The sequence below is a fragment of the Nansenia antarctica genome, assembly GCF_963989245.1.
Source record: "Nansenia antarctica genome assembly, chromosome: 3".
NCBI classification, from domain to species: Eukaryota; Metazoa; Chordata; class Actinopteri; order Argentiniformes; family Microstomatidae; genus Nansenia; species Nansenia antarctica.
The window spans coordinates 9,722,073-9,748,567 of record NC_137688.1 but is presented as its reverse complement, the minus strand read 5'-3'; the positions used below and the strand labels follow the sequence as shown (position 1 = coordinate 9,748,567).

The following is a 26,495-nucleotide window of genomic DNA, read 5'->3' as shown; positions in this document are numbered from 1 at the left end:
ACCAGCTTCCTGTTTACTGACATGGACTCACCAGTCTGACCTGGAGCTGCTGCCTCAGTATCTGGCCCTGCGGTATGTTTGGCTGGGGTTTGTAACCCATTGGGTACTGCTTGTCCATCCCCATCATGGCAGGCATACCTCCCTGCAAGCTAGGCATCATGCCGGGGTAACTGGGCCGCGCCGACATCATCTTGTTCATGGGAGGGTTCCGGGCCGGTCTGTATGGGGTGTCCAAACCAGGACCGCCTGAAGGGGAGGAGGAGTGGAAGAGGGTTGAGATCAGAACACTGTATGTTTGGCACGGTGGTAATCAGCTCTGGTCCTGGGGGGCGGCAGGCCCAGCTCTAAGACGTGTCTGATTCAGTTAGTCAAGGTTTTTGAACAAGCAGACACGACACCCACATGTAGACCTGGGTTGGTGGTTTAACACCTCCACCTTCAAACCTACGAGAGCAATAGTGCTTTTGCGTGTTGGCAGTGGTGGATTAAGGTGGTCAGTGGCCCTAGGCTACTCCTTTGTGTGAGGCCTCCCCCCTCCCCAAAATACACAGCTCACGAGCACCCTGCACGCACACACCACTCATAATAATGCTTTACCATAAAACACATTGTACTTTAATAACATAATGCAAACAATAAAAAAAAAGGTTCAGTGCATTAAGGCCAGGGCTGGACTTAGGGGGGTGGGGGCCCCTGGGCTTGAGTCATTGTTCGGGCTCCTACCTACACCAAAAATGATAAGCTACAACTACACCAACCAGAACCTATGACCAGAAACACACGTATCCCAATGGAGTATGTTATTGGCATAAAGCACATGAAGAAAAAGCAAGGCCGTAAATTAAATTAAAGTGTACCTTTCTATTATCATACAATATTTCCTTGAACATGTAAACTCTATAATCATACAGTTGTCTTTCTATTAGTTGTCTCTGTCATACTGAACTGTTTGTTATCATCCTGAACTATCTCTGTTGCTCACCTCACCTCAGTTCTGTCTCTATTGCTCTCCTCTCCTGTTGTCTGTCTCTCTGTTGCTGTCCTGTTGTCTGTCTCTCTGTTGCCTGTCTCTCTGTTGCTGTCCTCTCCTGTTGCCTGTCTCTCTGTTGCTGTCCTCTCCTGTTGTCTGTCTCTCTGTTGCTCTCCTCCTGTTGTCTGTCTCTCTGTTGCTGTCCCCCATGTTCGCCTCAGTGCTGCTAGCGACACCCGACCCAGTGCTAACTGCTTCGTGGCTCTCACTCTCAACAACATTGGTCGTCACAGCTGCATTATTATTATTTTTTTACTTAGCTATGGGCTCTCAAGTCTCACGCATACACACGCATTTCAACCCGTTCACACGCCGCATTTCAACCCGTGTCTCACGCCCAATGCGTGAGACTTGAGAGCCCACTAATGTGCGTCCGCTTCATTTTTGCAGCTTTCTCTTACGAATTTAGCCTAGGCTACGCGTAGCCTACGTCCTGCGTGGCTCAGTAACGTAAACTGGTGAGATGAGATGCGCGAGATTTCTTCTCTCGAATCAAACTATAGAATCAAAAATATAGAAAACCTGGATTCCGCGGGCATAAAGTTGCCTCAGGAATTAATTAAAACGGCCTCGTGGTTTTGTGGGGGGGCCTCAGGATTTGGGAGGGGGGCCTCAGGGTTTTTTATTTTTATTTTTTTTGTATCCAATGTTAGGTGGCCGCCGTGGCCCCCTAGTGGTAGTGGCCCTAGGCTGCAGCCTAGGTAAGCCTATGCATTAATCCGCGCATGCGTGTTGGTAAAGGTGTAGTTTCCAGTGTTTCCTACAGGATTTTGTGAGACTGTGGTGGCTGGACCACGTATACAGAAAAAGCGAACCTGCTCGAACACTTTCCGTGAGCAGCGCTGTTTTTTTTTTTTTTACAAAATAACAAATAACCAAAAAACACAAAAAAAACTCTTTCGGTTCTTTATGACACTATGGCGGGACAAATTACACTACGGTCTGGTTTATGTATGGGAAACACTGTTTCCTTCCCACTGACCTGGTGGCAGAGGCTGGTTCTGGGCGTACATGCCTATGGATGGTTGGCCGTAGCCTATTCTGCCGTAGGGGTGGTTCTGCTGCCCCATGAGGAGTTCAGGAGGCATGGCGTTCCCGTAGGGCACCCCACCCTGCGTACGCGCCACATAGTCCTGGGAAGAGGAAGAACACATCTATCAAGAAATGGTCTTCATTGTGATTACATTTCCGAGTACATTGAGAGCCAATCTAAGAGCAATCAACTTTGTTTCTACAACAAATCTGTCTAAAGCTAATAGAAAGAACTCCAGGCTCAAACAAGTCCACCATATCATCAGTGTGTCTCCCTCACCTCAGTCTTGTTGGCAGAAGGAGTCTTCTTCTTCTTGCTGGGTTTCTTCTTGCTAGAGTCAGAGGCCACCGTCGGAACACTCTTCTCCGGCTTCACCGCCTCCACCATCTTCTTCTCTGGCTCCTGGGGCACAGGCGTGGGAGGCTCCTCCTCCTCTGGGGGTAGGGGGAGGGGCTCTAGGTAGTAGCTGCGGGGCTTGGGCTTCAGGTGGGTGTGGTAGAGCAGGAAGCGCTGCTGCTCTTCGAACTTAGTGACCTTGCGGTCGACGCGCACGGTGCCGAACCAGCCCCAGGAGAGAGGGGCCGAATGCTTCAGACCCTCAAACACATCCCAGGGAGAGATCTTCTGCTTGGTCGACACTTGGAGACCCTGATGAAAAAGAGAGTTCAATAAAACACATCTTTATGCTTCTGCATGCAGAAATGGCCATATATGTCTACCGTGTCTGAGTACATGAAGTACAGTGTGTCAAACGTAGCCAACGTCCCAAGTGAGTTCATACCTCCTTCTCAAAGCCGGCGATCTTGTTGCCCTTGGTGTCGATGAGGGAGCCCTGGGGTTCGCAGGTGATGACATCACGGGTTTGCTTGGGTAATGGCAGCAGCTGCCGCACCTTCTCCAAACTCTCAGACTGGCGGTCACCCAGCTCTTTCTGCAAATCACATGACCCAGATGTTTAGTTGTTGTTGTGATTGTACTTCAATACAGAAATGAAATGGGAACAATTTGATGTACAGTCTGTTGAGATGCAATACCTTCAACCTGCTACACAGAGCTCACTCCTATTTAGATAAAGCTGGCAGCACTGTGAGGGTACTGTTCTTGGACGTCTCCAGTGTGTTACAGTCTATTTAAGACCATACAGGCCTTACTACTAGTAGATATTGCTGAGGATGCAGGTGGACTCCCCCCAGTGTTTCCTGGATTCCTAACTACCTGGCCAATAGGCCAGTTTGTACGGCTGCAGGAATGTACATCGGACTCAGTGGTGAGCAGCACAGGGGACAGTTCTGTCTCCCTTCCTCTTCACCCTCTATACGTCGGACTTCAGGCACAACACAGACACTTGCCATCATAAATGTGATTTGAAATGTTGTCGCTTACCCTGAGCTTCTTGACCAGGTTCATGTAAGCCCTCTTGTTCTCCTCCATACTGCCCTGAGAGATGCTGGACATGTCAGCAGCCAGCGTGCCGTTGATCAGCACACTCAGCATGTCCAGCACGGTGGTGAACAGCTCACTGAGGGGAAGGTCGAAGGTGATGAGGTCATTAGAGGTCGCAGCTTCTACTCACGCCTGCATGCACTGCATTGGATTGTAATTCTCCGGTCACGGTCAAGGTCGTAAAGGATCAAATTGGATGTCTCGTCACTCACTTGTTGGACTGCATGTCCACTGTGCCGCTGCTGATGATGTCGAGGAGGAGGACCGCCCACTCTGTGGTCTGCTGGGTGCTGCGCTGCACCGTGTCGAACATCCCGCCCACCTAAAGATCCACAACAAGCGGAAACATTTTCAGAACAACCCTAAAACCACACCTTTCATTAACCCAAACACATTCCTGTTCAAAACCAGGAGAAACATTTGCTATTCCTAGACTGCATATGAATGAGGAGGAGGATGATGATGATGATGATTGTGAAAGTGAAGAAGAGGCCCTCACCAGATTGAGCCGCAACTTCAGGGCCTCGTGCATCATCTGCTTGGCCTTGCAGTCGTCCTGGTACTGGTCCTCTCGCCAGTTCGTCACAATCTGGGAGACCAAACATGTCCGTCAAAGCATTCAATGGCTGGGGCATTAGTGAAGGGGTGGAGGGGGTTAGAGGGGGTTAGAGGGAGGGTTGTACCTGCTGTACTTGGCTGTAGAGCGAGGTGAGGAGGCCCTCTCTCTGTTCGTCCTGCCCCTTCAGACAGGTCAGCACCAGAGACAGGAAGGGCTGCTGGCTCAGCAGGGACATGCTGGGCACAGAGCAGAGAGGGAAACACAACGCCGTCACTTCACCACCATCACAACAACCGGGAGGAGACATGGTGTCTCGTGGCTCAGGTGACCTGACATGAAAAACCTCTCCTGCATCTAGGGGTGTAACGGATCACGGAAATTCCGTGATCCGTTCGGATCGCCCTCCACGGTTCGGAACGCATGTGTACCGCGGATCAATCACAATAATTTTTTTTTCTTTTTTTTCTTTCCTAACACCAGGGGAGCCACCCCTCCTAAATTTCGTTGTTTGGTACCTGTACTATAGCAATGACAATAAAGACCATTCATTCATATTATATATACGTATATGTATGTATATATATATATTACCAGTTTTGACATCTTGAATGTTGTTGGTTTTTGTCACATAGTAAAAGTGGTGTTTTTACAGAATTCAAGGAAAAAGCAGTTTTTATAAAAACAAAAATGTTTTGTGTTGATCCGAAAAATGATCCGATCCGTGACTCAAAAACTGTGACACGATCCGATCCGTGAGTTAGGTGATCCGTTACACCCCTACCTGCATCTGAATGTAACCAGGGGAGAGTGGCCAGTCCAGTGAGAGGGCTGTATGAAGAGAGACACGGTAATGGGCAGGGTTGAGAGAGAGGGCTGTATGAAGAGAGACACTGTAATGGGCAGGGTGGAGAGAGAGGGCTGTATGAAGAGAGACACAGTAATGGGCAGGGTTGAGAGAGAGGGCTGTATGAGAGACACGGTAATGGGCAGGGTGGAGAGAGAGGGCTGTATGAAGAGAGACACGGTAATGAGCAGGGTGGAGAGAGAGGGCTGTATGAAGAGAGACACGGTAATGGGCAGGGCTGAGAGAGAGGGCTGTATGGAGAGAGACACGGTAATGGGCAGGGTTGAGAGAGAGGGCTGTATGAAGAGAGACACGGTAATGGGCAGGGTGGAGAGAGAGGGCTGTATGAAGAGAGACACGGTAATGAGCAGGGTGGAGAGAGAGGGCTGTATGAAGAGAGACACAGTAATGGGCAGGGTTGAGAGAGAGGGCTGTATGAAGAGAGACACAGTAATGGGCAGGGTGGAGAGAGAGGGCTGTATGAAGAGAGACACGGTAATGGGCAGGGTTGAGAGAGGGCTGTATGAGAGACACAGTAATGGGCAGGGTTGAGAGGGCTGTATGAAGAGAGACATGGTAATGGGCAGGGTTGAGAGAGAGGGCTGTATGAAGAGAGACACAGTAATGGGCAGGGTGGAGAGAGAGGGCTGTATGAAGAGAGACACGGTAATGGGCAGGGTTCAGTGGTGCAAACTGGTGATGACCCAAAAAGGTGACACATTTTTTTTGTGGCTAACCTTAGGGGGGGTAGCGCTAGCACTAATGGTGTTAAATAGATACCGCTAGCACTAACGGTGGTCTAACAATGATGCATGTGTAAGTAGCGGCAGCCCTGACCTTAACACCTGCAGAATTACTTCGAAAACAGTTTACCATGACCCCCCCCCCCACACACACACACCCACATTTGTTTTGCAGATCTACATGATTCACATGGTTGGCATATTTTGAGATAAAAACGGCTAATTTAGCAGAAAGGTGACAAGTTTGCACCCCTGAGGGTTGAGAGAGAGGGCTGTATGAAGAGAGACACAGTAATGGGCAGGGTTGAGAGGGCGATATGAGAGACACGGTAATGGGCAGGGTGGAGAGAGAGGGCTATATGAGAGACACGGTAATGGGCAGGGTGGAGAGAGAGGGCTATATGAGAGACACGGTAATGGGCAGGGTTGAGGGTGGAGAGTCACCTTTTCTGTTTCTGCCGGTCCCTCTCCTTGCGTGAGGAGGAGCCCAGGTGCTGTCCCTTCTCCAGCTCCTCGCCTGCCGCCTTCAGCACGTGGCCCTGGACCGAGGTGGGCAGCTTGGCTATCAGGGGAGCCACTAGCCACACCCCCGACCGCTCTGACGAACTGAGGGAACGAATAAGAAGAATTGAAAATGTGAAGTGGAAAAGGGGCATTTGGAGAGTTCACGCTCGCACGCACGCTCGCACACGCACGCACACCTCAGCACTGGTTTTATCTTGTTAGCGCTGTTGCTGTTGGATGCAGAGCTTCCTGCCCCGGCTGAGCCGTTCCCTGAGGGGTTGTTAGAGTTCATCTCTGCTGACTTCTGGAACACCTCGATGGTGGCCTTGGCTATGTTCTCCAACAGAGAGTACAGCTCCTAGGGGCGGCAGACAAACACACAACGTCACAGTGAAGGCATTGTGAGAATGAGTGAATTAATACAAACTGAACGTATTTCAAACACAAAATGAGGTTGCCTGAATTTCATGGGAAATTCAGGTCACATCCAGGCTCAGTAAAGTGAGGCCTAAGAAGACTCAAGAGAGCTCGTTGAGGCCTTATGTCCCATAGGGGATGAAGAGGAGTACGGAGGTATCTAACGAGACTCAGGAGTCTGGTCACTTACGTTGTTGGTGCTCTGCTTGATCATGAGCTGCAGCTCCAGGGACGACTGTCTCATGGTCCACTGGTCCATGTTCTACAACCAGAAGACGAGACACAACCGTTAAGACACATACATATATACATATATACATATATAATATATATATATATATATATATATATATATAAAATAAACATACATATATATATACAATTTAAAAATACTAATAAAGAAGTTTTATTGCCATGCAATCAGCTTGTCAATTGTTGGAATTTGGTATTTTATGAGAGATTTTAGGCAAGAGGTCGGCCATAGGCGGCGACCCTGGAGCAATTAGGGGTACAGTGCCTTGCTCAAGGACACCTCGACACGTGGTCAGCCGGGGTTCAAACCGCCAAGCTGCCAACCTCGCGATCATTAGACGATGGCTTTACCGGCTGAGCCACAGCGGGCTCCATAAATACATACCGCAAAGATCCATGAGCGGTTCTATATTATACACTCTCCCTGTAGCCCTGCTTCAGCCAGCAGGTGGCAGTAACGTCACACAATCACAATAACGGTAGTACGTAATAATAATGGAGAATCTCAATCGTGGCGCAAGCGTTTCTTTGTGTCCTTCACAGGGCCGAGGGAGTCTCCTCACACGTCTAGTGCTGAGATGAGTGGATTACAACACAAGACAGACTGCTATATTGTAATGTCTGACAAAGTATTTTACCTCCCACAACTCAGTCAGATCTGCCAATTTTCACAGGCAAACGCTCTCATGCCAGGAAATAAGAGCCCTGTGCAGAGCCGTGCTTAACTGCTGTCATTAGAACACCACGGTGAGCTACAGATGAGTTCAGAGAGAGTTCAAGCCTTAATGACTGCAGCATCTCTAAACCCCCCCCCCAGTCTGATGGATGAGCCAGGTGTCTCTGCTGTGTGTGCTCTCAGCCCTCATAGTCATCATGGGGGTGAACACTCATTGAGGGTGAACACTAATGGGGGTGAACACATGAACACATGAACACACACGTTCACTTACGTTCACGAACACTAATTCACTTACAACTGGCCATTCACTTACAACTGGCCTTAAACTCTAGGACTTCTCATGGCAATTTCCTGACAAAGCTTTTAGCTCGTACATCTGTTTCCCTTCAGCAGGGGCTCTGCCCGACAACAACTGAGGCCTGCTGTCTGTCAGCCCGGGGTGCCTGTGGGCTGACTGACTGGCTGACCTGGCTGGCTGGCTGACTGGCTGACTGACCTGGAGGATGCGTTTGATGCGCTGCCTCTGGGGGTTGTCTCCCTCCTCGCTGTCCAGCTGGCGGTGGGGGTAGCAGATGAGCTGCAGGAGCCTCTGGGCCTGAATGTTGACCAGCACCGGGTCCTGCAGGGCGCTGCTGTCCTCCGACAGAGACTTCAGACAGCGCTCCCCGACCCATTCCTGTCAGACAGAGAGAGAGAGAGAGAAAAGCAGAAAAGCTCATTTAGCAACAGACTACGACTGCTATGTTGCAGGAGCGCTATAGGAGAGTTATGCGGCCTGCCGCAATAACATGGTACAACCAGTCCTCCGGCTGGCTCCATCTGGGTGATCAGAGTCAGGCTGGGGGATGTTACATCTTACCTATTGTATATAAGGTCCCAAATGTCTATTGGTCTATCTTTATTTGATCTATTTATCTATTTTATTATTCAATGGTCACTTTATTTTGTTGTTGTTTTGTGGTCTGAGCTGATGAAAAAGTAACGCCTGAACAGTAATGCCTGAAAACAATTGATGTTTATTGATGTTTTCAATAAAGTGTCTGTCTGTCTGTCTGTCTGTCTGTCTATCTGAAAAAGAGAGAGAGTGGTGATTGAACAGACATTGAGAAGAACACTGGGGTTTGTGTTGTGGGACAACAACTGCGAGCGGTCAACAGCTGAGACACTTTGCTCGTCAACACGACACATCATAAGGCGACTCCCACTCAACGCCACGACCACAGACTCATCTGCACCGCCAGCAAGGCGGGAAGTATGACTCAATCAATAAACTCCCCGACTAAAGGCTGGTTTAGGCTTCTGCGTCGAATTTACGTGCGTAGCTTACGTAAATTCTTACGTAGGTCTCGCAATTTACACTTCTGCGTAGGCCGCGCTGCAATTACACCGTCACATCGCTAGGTGGCAGTGTGTTTTCAGCCCCTGTGCTGTGCCTCTTCCGGTTAGGAACTCAACGGAGCTGCGATCTTTTTGTTGTTATGTTGTTGTAAATAAAAGTTCTATGATGCATTGAAATGACATTAAACTAAGATAATACGATGGTTATCATAATTTTTCAAATCTTTATTAATAAGTAATTACAGAAAAGGTGAATGACATTTCTGTCATGACTTCCGCATTTTGGGCGACGAGAGAGTCGGAATCTTGTCTGAATCATGTGCTACCAAGCGGACCAATCACAGAGCTTACGGTTACGTGCGCTCTGACGCGTGGATAGATTTTTTGAGAGGAGCACGTCCAGGCTACGCACGTCCACGCGGGACTACGTAAGCTTACGCGTAGCCTACGGCGTCGACTTTACGCAGAAGCCTAAACCGGCCTTTAGCCCCGCTTAATTCCCCCCGCTGAGATCACAGTGGAAACAGAGGCTTGACAAGTGGAGGGGGTCAGCCTCGCCTCTCATGGGAGCAAGCAGATGTTTGAGGCGACAGCCAGAGTAGAGTGAGCAGAATAAAACGTGAAAAGTCTCCCTCGCTGAAGAGAAAGAAAATGTGTGTTTGTGGAATCTCTTAGCTTTGAGGCCAAATACAACCAGCTGGGGTGTTGGCAGCCTTTTAACTAGCCTTTCTGGTTTATGCTGGTTTATTAGCTTTTATAGAGTATTTTTCTCGACAGATGAATTGCTATCGCTAATAAATTGTGGGGGAAACGGTCCAAGGATGAGACTGAAGAGTGGGACTCCTGCTCACCTGCTGGCAGATGCTCTTCAGCACGTACTTGGCGTAAACGTCTAGGCTGGCCGTCTCTATGGAGACTGTGCGCCCACCAGATTTTTTGGAGCCCATGTCATCGTCGGCGATGTCATCGAGCCCGGCGGGGTGAGAGAATCCTGAACCTTTCAGTTCTGCGTCTCCTAGAGAGAGAAACACAGAGACAGAGACAGAGAGAGAAACACACAGAAACAGAGAGAGAGACACACAGAGACAGAGAGAGAGAATCACACAGAGACAGAGAGAGAGAGAATCACACAGAGACAGAGACAGAGAGAGAGAATCACACAGAGACAGAGAGAGAGAGAATCACACAGAGACAGAGACAGAGAGAGAGAATCACACAGAGACAGAGAGAGAGAGAATCACACAGAGACAGAGAGAGAGAGAATCACACAGAGACAGAGACAGAGAGAGAGAATCACACAGAGACAGAGAGAGAGAGAATCACACAGAGACAGAGACAGAGAGAGAGAATCACACAGAGACAGAGACAGAGAGAGAGAATCACACAGAGACAGAGAGAGAGAGAATCACACAGAGACAGAGACAGAGAGAGAGAATCACACAGAGACAGAGAGAGAGAGAATCACACAGAGACAGAGACAGAGAGAGAGAATCACACAGAGACAGAGAGAGAGAGAATCACACAGAGACAGAGACAGAAACACACAGAGACAGAGACAGAAACACACAGAGACAGAGAGAGGGAGAGAGAAACATACAGAGACAGAGAGAGAGAGTCAAACGTTTGACTTCCACGTTCAAGGTCTCCATTGTTAACAGACGGTTGACTTCAGTCAATTAAAGCCATCACGCATCCTGCCTCATGTGCAACCTTGAGCATCATGCATGAAACATAACAAGCATTACCTAGCATAAAGACAGCTTTCAGCACCGCAAAGACAGCTCCGACCACGATGCTGTTCTGAGACGCGGCCAGGAGATGGCGATCACACGACGATCGGATACCCACCGAAGATTTATCTGCACACATCAAATCACAGCATCAATACACAATAACGTTGGTTAACCGCTGAGAGAAACAGCAGCATGGGTGTAGAGGAGGTTCACCGTGGCCTACAACTGGCACCGTAAACTGCCACTCAACACTCCGTCTTCATTCTGTGCATAACAGTCCCATTACTGCTCGTCTCCTACTGTTTCATACCCTCTCGTTGCTGTTGTTTGACACCCTGTGTTTCTATGCTGTCCATGTCTTATTGCTGCCGTTCTGTCCTATGTTATTATGTTTGAACATGTCTTTTTTTTTATTTTATCTCCTTGATTTTCTATCGCACAGAAATGTATTTTCAGTCTACTATAAGGTGACCTCGGGTGTCCAGAAAAGGCGGCGATCAAATACAAAGTGTGGTGTGTCACCTGACTTGGCACCGTCCTGAGGACAGGGGTTGCGCTGCGGCGTCTTGAAGAGGTGCAGCAGGATCCTGCAGGTGAGCCGGGCCCCGGGCTCAGAGTCCTGCTCGCTGCAGGCTGGGGAGGGGGAGACGGAACCACAGGTTTGACTTCAGCGGAGCATGGTCCCAACACACCCGGTCAACAACACCTTCTACAGCGGAGCATGGTCCCAACACACCCGGTCAACAACACCTTCTACAGCCCACGCCTCAAAGGGAGATGCTTTTATACAGGGTTTCCACACCTTCCAAAACATCAAATTCAAGCACCTTTCAAGGACTTTCAAGACTCAATTCCCCCAAATTCAAGGACCCAACACGGCATAGTTTGAGACGGATCTAGGTGAGAATTTATATAATAGGAACTATCCGCTCACAGACAACGATTAAAAAGAGAGACTTGAATGTGTGAACAGTAGATTGTTTCTTGCCTTCTCTACCACAGCACAGCAAAACAATATATTGTGAAATATGTGTAAAGTTAAGCAATATAGAGACTTATTACTTTTTAATTTTTTTGAGAGAGAGAGAGAGAAGGGAATTCAAGCACTTTCAATGACCCATGTCTATTTCCAACTTTCAACTTTCATAACCTTGATTAATAATCAAGGTCTTAACCCTTTTTCTCAAATTCACAAACTTTCAAGGATTTCAAGGACCCGTGGGAACCCTGTTAATAAAGACCAACTTTTATGAGGAGGATAAATACCTGCATGTCCAGAATCACAAACCCTACAACCCCGTCTCTACTTCAACTTCTAATGACAGGGCAAAAAAAAGAATAACAACCCAGCTTAATTTGAGCGAACTTGACCTAAAACATTGGTTACACTGTAAAAAAAAAAAAGATCAAATGCAATGGCATTTATATAGGACAACTGTGAAAGAGAACCATCCAACACACATCTGACACACAGCTACGCTGCTGAGAGGGAAGCTTGGTGGAGGTTTGGCACGTGTGGCCATTCTCATCACCGTGACTGAATGGGGCCTTGTCCTCCAGAACCCTGGCCACAGCACTGAGCACACTGGCTACGGCCCGGTGGGGGGGGGGGGGGTGGAGGAAGATAAAACACTGTGTGTACGCGCGTGTTTACCCGCCCTAATGCATTATAGAGCTGGGTGTCCCTTCAAAAGGCCTAGGAGTTACGAGGCAGGCCTCGGTGGGCTGTTAACTCATTTATAACGCCTGTCGGCTGTGAGCTTGGGTTCAGATGAAACAGACATCCTGTAGGGGGGGAGACTGGCTCTGGGAACAGAAGGGAGGCACACCTGCGTTGAGGAGGGAGGGGATGGCCACGCAGCGCACCAGGTCCTCCAGGAGCAGACACTGGCGGGCGATGAGGATGGCTACGAAGGTGGCCAGGGAGTCATGGAAGGAGAGGTCGCTCACCTGAGGGAGGAGGAGGAGAGACACGTGACAGGGTCAGTATGGCTGTATAGGTGTGTGTGTGTGTGTGTGTGCGCATGCCTGCGTGTGTGTGTGTAGGGAGGGGTCAGACACTCACGTCCACGTTACACAGCAGGTCATTGTGTGTGTGTGTGTGTGTGCGTGCATGCGTGTGTGTGTGTAGGCAGGGGTCAGACACTCACGTCCACATTACACAGCAGGTCGTTGTGTGTGTGTGTGTGCGCGCGTGTGTGTGTGTGTGTGTAGGCAGGGGTCAGACACTCACGTCCACAATACACAGCAGGTCATTGTGTGTGTGTGTGTGCGTGCGTGCGTGTGTGTGCGCATGCCTGCGTGTGTGTGTGAGAGAGTCTGTGTGTGTGTGTGCAGGCAGGGGTCAGACACTCACGTCCACGTTACACAGCAGGTCGTTGAAGCCACAGTTCCCGTTGTTGGAGGAGCAGCAGAGAGCCTTGAGCACGCCCAGCCACTCTGCACTGAGGGAGCGGCAGTACGCCGTCAGCTCCGCACACAGGATCCCGATGTCGTTCACCCTGCATGAGGACAGACAGACAGACAGACGTCACGCTCACAGCCATCACTGACAACCAACGCTGCCGTAGTGTGGATATCCTCAACACAAGTATATGGGGACCCATATACCAGACAGGCCCAGCCAGGACTAGGATGACAGTTGTCTGATTGACAGGGTTCCCGCACCTTCTGAAACATCAAATTCAAGCACCTTTCAAGACTCAATTCCCTCAAATACAAAGACCCAACACAGCATAGTTTGAGACAGATCGAGATGAGAATTTATATAATAGGAACTATCCGCTCACAGACGACAATTAAAAAGAGAGGCTTGAATGTGTGAACACTAGATGGTCTCTACCACAGCACAGCAAAACAATATATTGTGAAATAGGTGTAAAGTTAAGCAATACAGAGACTTATTTACTACTTGACGAGCATTTCGACGAACATTTTTGAATATTTTTTTTGAGAGAGAGAGAGAGAGAGAGAGAGAGAGAGAGAGAGAGAGAGAGAGAGAGAGAGAGAGAGGGGAATTCAAGCACTTTCAATGACCCATGTCTATTTTCAAAAACCTTTAAGACCTTGATTTTTTTTTCCGCAAATTCACAACCTTTCAAGGATTTCCAGGACCCGTGGGAACCCTGGATTGACAGGTGGGTGTTAAAGGCGCTCTCTTGCCTTTCGGGGTCCCGGTGGTCCACACACACGTCCATGAGCACGTTGCAGACGAAGCTGTAGCGGTTGGCGGGGCTGTCGTTGAGGATCTTGCCCACCATGGAGTGGTTCAGGTTGTGGGCCGAGGGGTTGGCGATGGCGTCCATCATGAACACCGGGTCCCACAGCATGTTGGAGTCTGACGGGTCGATGTTGCAGTAGATGGAGTTCTTCACCTTGGAGCAGAACTCACTGTGGAACGGACACACACACACACCTGTTGAAAATCTCAACTTAGTCACTCACACTCACAGTCTCTCTCTCTCTCACTCACACACTGACACACACTCTCTCTCTCTCTCTCTCTCTCTCTCTCACACACACTCTCTCTCTCACTCACTCACTCACACACACACTGACACACTCTCTCTCTCTCACTCACACACTGACGCACTCTCTCTCTTTCACTCACACACACACACACACACACTCTCTCTCTCACTCACACACTGACACACTCTCTCTCACTCACACACTGACTCACTCTCTCACTCACTCACACACTGACGCTCTCTCTCTCTCTCACACACACTGACACACTCTCTCTCTCTCTCACACACACACTCTCTCTCTCTCTCTCTCACTCACACACACACACACTGACACACTCTCTCTCTCTCTCTCTCTCTCTCTCACTCACACACACTCTCTCTCTCACTCACTCACACACTGACTCTCTCACTCACACACTGACTCTCTCTCTCTCTTTCTCTCTCTCTCTCTCTCTCTACCTGAAGATCTCTCCAAACTTGCTCTTCAGGTGACTGCAGGAGGTATACAGGTCGTACAGATAGGCCAGGATGCAGCGCTCCGCTGAGGAGCAGTCAGCTGGGTTCACGCCAGACTTCACCACGATGCGCAGCCTGCTCCCAACAACAGTCACCACGGTGACAACAAGCATTTACAATTCATTTGATCCAAAGCGACTTACAGGGACAGTCTCCCTGGAGTAACTCGGGGCTGAGTTAAGGGCACACTAGTAGGATCTGAACTCATGACCTTCTGATCACCAGTCCAATTTACTATCCACTAGGCCACCACTACCCCACCAATACATACATACATACATAACCACCACCACCACCACCACCAACAACAACAACTTCCTGAGCGTATGTGAAGTAATGACATGACAGCCGTCACTATTTAAACTATTTAAAGCCCGACCTTGCGTATTATCTCCTATATTCTGTTTAACCCTTGTATCCAAACGCTGTGGGGGGTCGGGCTAGAAAGGTTTGTTTGGTGACGTACCCGTCGAAGACCTGTGCTGTCTGCTCGGGGTTGAGGATGAGGCAGGAGTGGTACCTCCGGAGCACGGCCACGATGCACAGACACAGCCCCGTGGTGTAGCTGCCCACCAGGCTGGACGACTTCAGCAGCAGCTCTGCCTCCACCAGGCTCAGCTCGTTCAGCAGCTGCTCGCCCACACGCGGGGAGAGAGAGAGAGGAGAGAGTCGGACGGATAAACAGTCGCTCGTCACAAAGCTGACAGTTGGACAGGCTGTGCTTGTTCAGCATCATTCTGTACCCCCCCAAATACCCAAGCTACGGCACGGCTACGGTACGACACTGACTCAGACAGCAGGAAGAGAGAGGTAAAAGGCTGTACCTGAATGGCAAAGTCGATGAGGCCACTGATATTGAGGGAGTACTCCATGAGGTCCAAGATGAACTGGATGTGTTGGACCAGGGGCAGGTGGTAGGACATTCCTAAGGCAAAGCTGGTGATCTGTTCCAGAACGTTCCGGGACACCTGAGAGGTGACCTGGTGCTGGTCAAAGTGGGAGAGGTGCTGGAATTTGGAGAATATGTCCTCCGCTGTGGGGAAGGCCTCTGGTTTACTCCTCTTCCTCTTCTGTCCTTCCTCCCCTCCTGAGAGAGAGAGAGAGAGAGAGAGAGAGAGAGAGGAGAGAGAGAGGAGAGAGAGAGGGGAGAGAGAGAGAGAGAGAGAGAGGGAGAGAAAGAGGAGGGAGGGAGAGGGTAAGAGGGAGAGAGAGGGCGAGAGAGAGGGTGAGAGAGAGAGAGAGGAGGAAGAGGGTGAGGGAGAGGGTGAGAGAGAGAGAGAGACAGAGAGAGAGAGGAGGAAGAGGGTGAGGGAGAGGGCGAGAGAGAGAGAGGAGGAGAGAGATAGATAGAGAGAGATAGATAGAGAGAGACAGAGAGAGAGAGAGACAGAGAGAGAGAGAGAGGGGAGAGAGAGAGAGAGAGAGAGAGAGACAGAGAACCAGTTCAGAACCGTGCTGACGACCAGATGGTTCATACCGGAGGTCAGAGTCTAGCTAGCACAGGTCTCGTACCGCAGCACGTTCTCAACCTCCTCCATTTCACCACTCCCGTTCTAAACACATTCTGCTTTCAACCCTTTTAACACACAGAAGGACGCTTTTAGTTTGCTAGGCATGAAAGGGAAATGAGCTCGTGACGAAGAGGGTCGTCAGTTCAACCTCCGAGCAGGAACACAGGCATGAAGTGGCGTGACGCAGGCAAAGCACTTTAGCCGGGGGTAATTAGAACTTCCAGAAGCGTAAGCCACCCCCAATAAGGTCATATGCTAAGGAGATGACATGGGTAACGGTTAGATTACCGCCATTAGCATAGAAATTGGACCGAATGAATATTGAGCGATGCTTGCCGCTAGCCCCTGGGTTGCTGAAGCAACACGCCTGTTCTGCAACGAAGGGCAGAGTGAAAAGGACAAAGTGGAGGAGAGGAGGGGGAGAGAAAAAAAAAAAAAAAAAGGAAAGAAGAAATGAAGTGCAGAGAAAAGATATGAAGGCTGCTGATGATGGCAGCGTTGGGCTCGGGGAGTTATTACTGAGAGGATCCGATAGCAGATGTAACAGCGGACAGAGAGAGCTGACCGCGTCGCTCACAACAACGCTAACAAGATAAGACTCGGCGTGCCCCTCCGCCGCCCGCCAAAAAAATTATCTACCCCGGCGCGGCTGACACACGGGCAGGGAACATCTGTCGAGGGGGAGGGAAATAACCTCGCTCCGTAAACGCCCCCCCCACCCCCGTCGTCACCCCTCACAACCGGCCTTCAAAGTTCTCAAGAGCCCGCGATGCCTGCCTTATCTCTCGACATGACAAACACACTGTACGTAAAAAAAACAACAACAGAGAACAGAACAGGAAAAATAAAACACCCTCACAAAAATGGAAACGGTTAGACCGTCGATCAAAAAGCATCCCGGGGGGGGGGGGGGGGGCGAGGATGTTACCTGTCTCTGCTGTGCTCTTGCGGTTCAGCACCTTCAGGATGTCTTTGGTGATTTTCTTGATGGCGTGCCGGGCCTCGTCCCTCTGTTTGCCCACGCCGTACAGCACCACCAGACGCTGGTTACACTCGTGACTGGCACTCTCCTCCTGAGGGAGACACACGGTCAGTAAACATGGGGGGAGGGGGGCGAGGTAGTCACGTAGTAGGGGGTAGTTCATAGAGGGCCGTAGGTAGCCTAGAGAGGCTGGCTAGCGATCGGAAGGTCTCTGGTTCGATCCTCGTCTCGGGAGGGAGCTGCATGTGCCCTTGAGCAAGGCACTTAACCCCTAATTGCTCCAGGGGCACTGACTATGGCTGACCCTGTGACTGTGGCTGACCCTGTGACTGTGGCTGACCCTGTGCCAAGAGCAACAAATACCACATTCCAACAACTTCTTCTAGAGTTGGGTAAGCTTGCCTTCATCCTAATGACTCACGTTTGTTCGGTCCCAGAGGGAATGTCTAGGCTTTAGCCTGGCGGGTCCAAGCAGGCTCATAATGACAAAACCTGGGGTTCCGGTTCCGTCACACATGCAGAGTTTCCAACAGAGTTATGACTCATCAGAGAGTCTCCTATTGGCTTGCTGCTTACCTGAGGGATGGGGAAGTGTGTGGCGTACTGGATGTGCCGGGGCTGCTCGTACACCAATGGGAAGACAGGATCCAGGCCCTTGTCCTTAGAGGCCCCCTTCCCATCCTGCTCTGGGGCAGGCTTCTCGGGGGAGGGGCTGCCCTTTGACTCGCAGTGCATTGGAGGAGAGAACATCTACAAGGGAAGAGGAAGGTCGAATCAAAAAAGGTGGGGGGGGGGAATGAAACATCATGCCAAGGTTCTCCCTGCCCAAGGTTAATGGGCATACTGATGCATGGTGTACGGGCTTACCCTTACCTCATCGAAATTAGCGCTAGAGTTGTTGTCTATCTCCATTGACTCTGAGAGACCAGCGTCCTGAATGGAGAGAGAGAGAGAGAGAGAGAGACATTTGTGTTATTTCCCAATCCAACCCCAGCTGGTCGGTCCAGACACATGACTAAGACTGACTCATCCACCGCAACAACAACAACAACAACAGCAGCAGATGCTGCCTCCACATGCCTCCATCTTCACACTGCTGCCCGCGTCCTGCTCTTTGCGCTCCGATTCGTCAGAGGGCTCGTCGCTGGGGGAACGGGGGCGGGGCAGGTGGGAGTCGGAGGCCAGGTCGCCGCGGGAGATGAGCGTGCACATGTAGATGTTGTGCGAGAAGACGTCGTGGCGGATCTGCTCGCAGAAGAGCAGGACCAGGTTGGAGAACTCCACGCGCTCACTCTCGTTCCCTGGCTCGGCTGGACAGAGGGACAGAGAGAGAGACAGAGGGTCAGTGAGACAGAGGGAGACAGAGGGACAGACAGGCAGAGAGACAGAGGGAGACAGAGGGACAGACAGGCAGAGGGAGCAAGAGACAGACGGACAGAGAGACAGACGGATAGAGGGACAGAGAGGACGTTAGGGTCTTTTATGGTGCTATAATATCATTTAGCACATAACAGGACCCCTTATTGTTCAACGTATACAGTATCGGCATCAGAGAGACAGACTCACAAACACAATTCTGGATCCAAAGCTGTTCGATAACAACATCAATATGGCCGCTTCTAATAATAATAATAATCATCTTTATTTGTATAGCACTTTTCCTAAAAAAAAATCTTTATCCATAGACACACTAAAACAGTCTAGAACTGTGTGCACTGCTGGATGGAACAAGGAACCGTACCAAAGTGGTGTACTGTACAGAGCCTGATAAGTACGGGCAGACACTGGATCTCCTGGAGATATGCCACTCCCTTGACTCACACTTGTTGCTCACGTGAGAGACTGGGATGAGCGCACACATCCTACATGGGCATACATTCCTGACCAATCACCACACAGTTCTAGATTAGCATTACTATTATCAATGCTAGGTCTGCGTTGCTAAGACTGTGTCTTTCTACGAGAGCAGGAGGGTAATTATGTGTTGCCGTTACAACGACGTTTAACGATCAAATGACTCAACGTGTTACCCCACACCTTAGTGTGGTATGAAAGGGAGGTTTTGTCTTGCATAGGCGACCGGTCTAAAAAAAATAAACTGCGTCAGGCTCCTTTTTCTTTTTTTTTTCTGAGTGGGGCAGTCCCACTCATATTTTTCATTTTTATTGACAGTTACAGTGAAGATTTAGACAGGAAGGATGGGTGAGAGAGAGGAGGGATGACATGCAGGATATGTCCCTGGCCGGAATCAAACCGGGCACCCTGCAGTTACATGGTCAGCGCTTAACCCGCTACGCCACCTAAGTGCCCCTGCGTCGGTCTCCTTATTGAAAATAAGCGCCCAGAGAGGCGTGGTCAAAGCGTGTGTGTGTGTAGAGGAGGTCAGACTCACTGAGCATGGGGGCCTGGGTGTCCAGGAACTGGAGCAGCACATCCTGAAACACCGGCAGGGTGGCTGCCGAGAGAGACCCTGAGGACACAGAGCCTTTCTCATCCACCACCTCCGACTCACCGCACCTCTGTAGACACAGACACACGAGCGCACGCACACACGCAGAAACACACACACACACACACACACACAGAGCAAATATCTTACTTCGATCTGTCGACAACCGTGACACACCAGCTTACAACGTTTCCTCATTTGAACAGCTGTTCGTTTGGCGACACGACGGCAGCTACACAGACCTCCCGAAAATAACACTTAACATAAACACTCTTGGTCTTTAAGAAATCTACATTTACTGTGCGTCGCTCCGACTTCAAGAAAGACCTTTGGAGAACCGTGTTAATATAGCCCACGGGCATGACGCGTCCCTTTCTGTGGAGCAAAGAGCGGCGGTCGCGTTGCCGTGGGGTGTGAGACAGGAAGGGGACTGAGCCCCGGGGTGTGAGACAGGAAGGGGACTGAGTCTCACCTCGGCCTCGATCTCGGCCTGCCTCTTCTCCAGCAGCTTGGCCACCACCATGGCCCTGTGGCGCCCGGACCGCTTGCAGCACACCGCCCACTCACACAGCAGGGTTACCACCGCGTCATCGTCAGGAGACATCTGCACACACACACACACACAGACGCGCACACAGACGCACGCACACAGACACACACACACACACACACGGTTTAGCTTTATATAACATGGTTGTACATATGCTGAAGTCCGTTCTGTACATGTGTGAAAGCTCTACCTCAGGACATCTAGGATCTACATTGCTCTTGTTTGATGCACAATAACATCATCACATCCCTTTTCATGTTTTATTGAAACCCACTGGAGTCTGCACCCCCGGAGTGTGCTCATCTAACAGAGGCTGCTGCCCTGGGAATTATTTATTATTTAATTTGTTTATAATAGTTTTTACCTCATGGCCATCTTTGCTCTGCCCCGATCCAAAGATCCGGTTGTAGAGGGAATCCAGGGAGTTGAGGAAGTCGGACTTCTCAAAGCTGTGGTTGTCTAGAACCTCCAAGGTGTGAAGAACCCTCCCGATAGTGAAGCCTGGAGATACAGAAACAATCTTAGACTGAGACCGACTGAGAAATGGTGCCCATCAATACTGTAGTTTCTACAGTGTAGATTTTTCTTTTTCTTTTATTATTTTCATCTCGTCGCAAAAACCTGAAACCCTGTTGCTGTATTGCTGCAGAAGAACGGACACAAAAAACGACACACCTATCTAACAGTGTGGGTAACCTGTCTGGATGTGGATTATGGATTGCGTGGGTCGTCCTTACCTGCAGTCGTCTCCTGACACTTATCGAATGACCAGCGGAACTCCACGGCCTGCCCTCTCTCCTTTATTTGTTCCTCTATTTCACGCACCTTCGCACGGACCTGAGGAGGTGAACACATCTGAGTAGATGAGAAAGGGAGAACATGCCGGAACACATCGACCTCGCTCAACAAGGTCCACGTGAACCCTACGGGTTTGTGGCCAAATGGCCTGCGCTTATATAACGCCTTATTCATAGCTTTCAGTCACGTGGTTTCTTCCCTAGCAACCACCAACCTGACGGGCAAAAAGTATCATAGCAACATGGCGAGTGGACGCAAACGGTTAATAAAATACAAAGGTTCCATCTCACAAAACATAATGGAATGTCAAAACTTTGACGCTCAATATCTCTGAACTACCCTAAACGGAGATAGAACCTTATCATTCTAAACGGAGATAGAACCTTATCATTCTAAACGGAGATAGAACCTTCTCATTCTAAACGGAGATAGAACCTTATAATTCTAAACAGAGATAGAACCTTATCATTCTAAACGGAGATAGAACCTTCTCATTCTAAACGGAGATAGAACCTTCTCATTCTAAACTCACGAGTTATCTTCAGTTGATGGATTTGACTTAGGGGGCATTCATTTGAAGTAACGTAATGAACATACAAGTAACAACAACAGGTTAATGCAGCCAACCAGCCAGCCAAGCAAAGACCATGACTATGCCCAGTTTATGCATTATACACTCTAATATAATTGTTAGATTGCCAGGGTATTCGCTACAGGTTGTTGTATACATATACGTTTAATACGAAACTCGATCAACCGGGCGTTCGGGAGTTCTACCGCTGCTGGACGGAACTCCCGCTGACAGCGGGTCGAGGGGATATTTCTACCCGGGAATTCGCTCATTGCTGTGTCCACGGTGATAGGAGTGGAGGATCGACTCCATTCAAAAACTTTTCGATTCCCTGGTTTCTCCTCTTTCCGAACACGTTGGAATTTTTACCGTAACCCCCGGAGAATCAAAGTTATTAAGCCGCAAAGGGTGCCTCCTTGACCGGCTTTGACCGTGAATAACACCGGCTATGGAGGTGCTACAAACACAGTTTTAATTTCTCTAAATTCACCATCAGTATACGGTCATTTTGAGCCCTTACACACCGCGCTGACACCCCGAGAACATATACTTTTAATACGAAACTCGATCAACCGGGCGTTCGGGAGTTCTACCGCTAATTCGCTCCTTGCTGTGTCCACTGTGATAGGAGTGGAGGATCGACTCCATTCAAAAACTTTTGGATTCCCTGGCTCCTCCTCTTTCCGGACACGTTGGAATTATTTTCCTAACCCACGGGAAATCAAAGTTATTAACCCGCAAAAAGTGGGTTTTGCCCGTGGGTTTTGCCCGCAAAAAGTGCCTTTTGCCCGTCAGGTGGGCGTTTCCACTATGCTGTGACGTCACATGAAAGCTATGAATTCCAAAGCTCTTTACAACGGCCCTCTCGTTCACTCATTCACACAACCATTCACACAACCATTCACACAACCATTCACACAACCATTCACACAACCATTCACACACCCATTCACACACCCATTCACACACCCATTCACACACCCATTCACACACTAATTGGCGGCAAGCTGCCGTGCAAGGCGCCCAGCCCGCTCATCGGGAGCAATGTTTGTGGGTTCGGTGTCTTGCCCAAGGACACCTCGACACGCGGCCAGTCGGGGATCGAACCGCCGACCCTGCGACGGTTCTACCCCGGGTCTACCTCTGGAGCCACAGCCGAGGCCCTACCTGCTGTGTGAAGGTGCTGTTTCCCCCTGGCATGGGCAGGTTGGAGGGGGCGATGGGCAGCAGGTCCAGGGGGGAGCCGGTCTTGTTCCTGCTGTCTGTTAGCGAGTAGTGCCACACCAGGGCGCTGGGACAGCACAGCACGATACTCTGAGAGAGACAGAGACACGGGTCATCGATCTGGGGTGTCAATCTGAAACCTATTGACTGGGCAAATTCAATAACAGGATCGTCTAATCTAATCAGAAGGATAACCAACTAGCTACGCGAGGCTTATTAGCACTCTATAAGCAGTTCTAGGTAAGAAAACACACTCGTGCGTACCTGTAGCATGCAGCTGAGCCCAAACACTAAGGGCCGGTGCTGAGGGCAGATGTAGAAGTCTGTGAAGGGGGTCTGGGGCTGGTTCCCTCCCGCGGGCTGGGAGGTCGGCGTGGGGGGCAGCGCGTTCCCTGGCTGTGCCAAGATGCCATGGGCAGGATGCCCTCCAGCGCCAGGCCCCAGGCTCCCGTCGCTTAGCAGCAGGTTGAGCCGGCGTGTGCAGAAGTACGCCAGCCTCCGAGACAAGTAAGCAGACTGCACAAACTCCCCAGAGTACTGAGGAGGAGGAGGAGGAGGAGGAGGGAGAGCACAACGTTCAACAACCAGGTCAATCCTTCAACTTCGATTCCATCGACAAAACCGCTGAGGTTAACTGGAAATACGGGTGCATTATTAGCTGCAATAGCCCCCCCGGGAGTAATTCACCACTGGAATGTCACCTAATGGAATTTCCAAAAAGCCAATGAGTGTTCCGACTGACCGGAGAATGAAATCAATCCTTGGGCGGGCGGGCGGGTGGGTTTAGGGATAGAGAGTGTGAGAGGTGTGTTGTTACGGATGGGCGTACCTGTAGCAAGAGGGGCAGCAGCAGTTTCAGGAGCTCGTCCTCACCGGGGCGGACCTTCTCAAAGCATTCCAAGACCCACGTCAGGAACTCGTGTCTGTCTAGCATGCCGTCCTGGAGAAACACACACAGATAGTGGCCTCTTAAAGACACTGTTCTTCTAAAGTGTGTAGTGTCTAAACATTTTTTTTAAAAGGTAGCCCTTGCAGACAGGAGTAGTACAATGACGAAAGGCATACAAGATCAGTCAAAAAGACTATTGTCAAGTGACAATCAGGGTTCCCACACCTTCTGAAACATCAAATTCAAGCACCTTTCAAGGACTTTCAAGCACCTTAAAAGCACCTTTCAAGACTGAATTGCCTAAAATTCAAGGACCCAACACGGCATAGTTTGAGACAGAACTAGTAAAACATTTTTGAACATATATCTTTTTTTTAGAGAGAGAGAGAGAGAGAGAGAGAGAGAGAGAGAGAGAGAGAGAGGGGGGAATTCAAGCACTTTCAATGACCCATGTCTGTTTTCAAAAACTTTTAAGACCTTGATTTCTTTATTCTCAAATTCACAACCTTTCAAGGATTTCAAGGACCCGTGGGAACCCTGGACAATTCGCAATCTATGTGACACGACCTAGGCCTCGACTGTAAAAACAAAACACCCGTCTCTCTTCATTCCAAACACAGCAGAAAGCTCCCACGGGGTCGCGAGACACAGACATCCAGAGGGGGACTGACCTGGAACATGAACATGGCGAGCTTCTCGTTGTACTCCCACTGCTTCATGGCCGTCTCCACGTCGGCGGGCGTAGCGGGGAGCGGGCTGCCGCAGCCCTGGCTGGGGGCCTGGCGGTAGAACTCCGCCACCTTCTGCAGCTGTTCCCACAGGTACTTGGTAATGATCTGTGTCCATTCTGCAGAGAGAGACTGGAAGGTTGGAAACAGCCGAATGCCCCCCCCCGCCCCTCCCCCGGAGGCATATCCGCCGGTCGTGCTTGCTTAGGTGCACACATTCCACAGATAAATCCAGCCTATCCTTTTGCATTCGCAGTGAAAGTGAACGCAGTCAGGGAATTAAAATAATCCATCATCGAGGAGGGGGCTTCATTAGAAGAGAGCAGGTCAGATCTGCAAACCCAATGCCTGATCATAAAAATCAATGTTGTTAAGGTTCACGTCATCCGTCTTTTCGAGGTTTCGCTTACCTATACAGGGGTCAATCACGTGCCGTTTCTTGACCTTAGTTTCTGTGATGGCAGCATGATATGCACAGGTCATCTTGATCATCCAGGCAGAACGCATCACAGGTACTGTGTATTTGGCCAAAAAGCCAAAAACCTCCTCCTTCTTACTGAAAATCGGCACCTTGTACGCAAACAGGTTTACACGAAAAAGAAAGAAAGAAAAGAGAACACGTTTACGAAAATAAAAGCATTGGGAAATAGCCTAACAAGACCTTACAGACAACAATACAGCTTTGTACATGATGGTTATGGACATTTAGTCATGAGTAGAGAGCCGAGAGAACATTCCAAACTCCTACCTTCTTGGCCAGCAGAGTCAGGGGTTTGGTCCCGGCTAAGTCTGTAAACCAGTTATTGATGGAGCTCTGAGACCTGGCAGTAACCAGCCAGAAGTTATCCTTCTGGTTGACCTGCGGCTTCCGCTTGCCCGTGTCTGGAAACGTACTGTATCGCAGCTTCTCTGCAATGATGCTGCTGAAGTTTGAGCTAATCTGTAGTAGAGAGGCAGTAGAGGAACATGTCTAAAACCGGTGCACTTGCACTGACCGCGCATGATTACAGATGTAAAACTGTGTCAGTGGAGGAAGGAGAGCATTGCAAAAACAGAGCAACAGTCGACATCGTACTTAATGAGTATTACCTTCGAGGGATTAAAGTTGACATTTTTAGCACTGCCATGTTCATCCCCTGACACTGCCGGTTGATTATTGAATCCCTGCTTCACGTTCAGTGCAGTCAACTCATCCTGGGTGGGGAATAAAACATAATCAACATGAATCTCTTTGTCATGACAGATAATGCAGGAATGCCTTTCTAGATCACGAATGTTGACATGCTAATAGATGATTCAACGCACTGGACTTCATTGCACATCATTCCAGACCTAAGTCTGTATCCAAAACAAAAGCTGATGGATGTAGGTGACATGTATGTACACTAAGCTCAACAATTGCTTCCCCACAACACCATTTCCACAGAATAAACCTCCCATCCCCGGCCGCAGTGAATGACATTTCAAGCAAAACAGCCAACAGAGCAAACAGAGCTACCCACCACTACCTTATCTAAACTAGTGCACATTGCACCTGACAGACAGTGACACACAACTAACACACAAAACAATGTCGTGTTGAAACATGTCATATCTTTATCTCATCATTAAAAACGACGACATTCAGCAAGCTAACAGCTAGTGGCTAATCCTCTAGCCTTAGTTAGCATGCTTATTAAGAAGCCTCAACCAGGGGAATCCGAACTAAATCAAACCTTAACTAAACCTAAAATGCTAACGGTTTGTGCATTAGAAACATTACAACAGCAACGTCAACACTTAACGTTGCTAACGGCAACAGTAAGTGCTAAACTGCTAAAACTCCATCTGGAACTAAAGTGAATTAGCCACCTAGCCCAGCTAACTAATAAGCTATTAACCCGGGGTGTTTTCAGAGGGAGACCTTAGCAGACTTGACAAGCCGAGCTGCTGCTTCATTGTTATTGAAGACGTCTTAGAAAGACGCCGAGGCCCTGAGACTGTCTGGACCAGCTAGCTTAGCTACGCAGCTTAGCCTAGAGGGGCTATCCTTCTCCAAATAGACTCTCTTTGTTGTCGTTTTATGGTCGCAACGGTTTTTCGATATGGTCGAAACTACTAAAAGGTGTTCCCTGACCTCTTTTTGCTTGGGGTCTTGAGGATAGACGTCCGGAGGTCCGAGTCGCGGCCGCTTCAGGGGCCGTTGTTCGTAACTTAGGATCCCGAAAGCAGCCATCTATCTATCCACCAGCG

At 49.6% G+C, this 26,495-nt stretch overlaps 1 protein-coding gene across 1 annotated transcript in view; it reads right to left on the bottom strand.

Moving 5' to 3' along the window:
- The window catches only part of med12 (mediator complex subunit 12), a 29,926-nt gene extending 3,431 nt beyond the window's left edge, over nucleotides 1–26,495 (bottom strand). The window contains exons 1-37 of the mRNA XM_080526796.1: nucleotides 26,380–26,495; nucleotides 25,353–25,457; nucleotides 25,012–25,203; nucleotides 24,674–24,833; nucleotides 24,207–24,382; nucleotides 23,476–23,586; nucleotides 22,911–23,183; nucleotides 22,590–22,736; nucleotides 20,791–20,890; nucleotides 20,418–20,554; nucleotides 19,976–20,107; nucleotides 19,447–19,573; nucleotides 18,135–18,364; nucleotides 17,928–17,987; nucleotides 17,631–17,804; nucleotides 17,001–17,145; nucleotides 15,386–15,648; nucleotides 15,028–15,191; nucleotides 14,505–14,636; nucleotides 13,738–13,965; nucleotides 12,932–13,076; nucleotides 12,405–12,525; nucleotides 11,098–11,208; nucleotides 10,588–10,701; nucleotides 9,694–9,857; nucleotides 8,001–8,180; nucleotides 6,764–6,835; nucleotides 6,354–6,514; nucleotides 6,097–6,258; nucleotides 4,190–4,301; nucleotides 4,006–4,095; nucleotides 3,719–3,828; nucleotides 3,447–3,582; nucleotides 2,845–2,994; nucleotides 2,343–2,711; nucleotides 2,013–2,163; nucleotides 32–246 (exon numbers count right to left, since the gene is read on the bottom strand). Coding sequence (XP_080382922.1) covers nucleotides 32–246; nucleotides 2,013–2,163; nucleotides 2,343–2,711; nucleotides 2,845–2,994; nucleotides 3,447–3,582; nucleotides 3,719–3,828; nucleotides 4,006–4,095; nucleotides 4,190–4,301; nucleotides 6,097–6,258; nucleotides 6,354–6,514; nucleotides 6,764–6,835; nucleotides 8,001–8,180; nucleotides 9,694–9,857; nucleotides 10,588–10,701; nucleotides 11,098–11,208; nucleotides 12,405–12,525; nucleotides 12,932–13,076; nucleotides 13,738–13,965; nucleotides 14,505–14,636; nucleotides 15,028–15,191; nucleotides 15,386–15,648; nucleotides 17,001–17,145; nucleotides 17,631–17,804; nucleotides 17,928–17,987; nucleotides 18,135–18,364; nucleotides 19,447–19,573; nucleotides 19,976–20,107; nucleotides 20,418–20,554; nucleotides 20,791–20,890; nucleotides 22,590–22,736; nucleotides 22,911–23,183; nucleotides 23,476–23,586; nucleotides 24,207–24,382; nucleotides 24,674–24,833; nucleotides 25,012–25,203; nucleotides 25,353–25,457; nucleotides 26,380–26,478 — 5,718 coding nt within the window. The 5' untranslated portion in view covers nucleotides 26,479–26,495. The remainder of the gene's footprint in view (nucleotides 1–31; nucleotides 247–2,012; nucleotides 2,164–2,342; nucleotides 2,712–2,844; nucleotides 2,995–3,446; nucleotides 3,583–3,718; nucleotides 3,829–4,005; nucleotides 4,096–4,189; nucleotides 4,302–6,096; nucleotides 6,259–6,353; nucleotides 6,515–6,763; nucleotides 6,836–8,000; nucleotides 8,181–9,693; nucleotides 9,858–10,587; nucleotides 10,702–11,097; nucleotides 11,209–12,404; nucleotides 12,526–12,931; nucleotides 13,077–13,737; nucleotides 13,966–14,504; nucleotides 14,637–15,027; nucleotides 15,192–15,385; nucleotides 15,649–17,000; nucleotides 17,146–17,630; nucleotides 17,805–17,927; nucleotides 17,988–18,134; nucleotides 18,365–19,446; nucleotides 19,574–19,975; nucleotides 20,108–20,417; nucleotides 20,555–20,790; nucleotides 20,891–22,589; nucleotides 22,737–22,910; nucleotides 23,184–23,475; nucleotides 23,587–24,206; nucleotides 24,383–24,673; nucleotides 24,834–25,011; nucleotides 25,204–25,352; nucleotides 25,458–26,379) is intronic.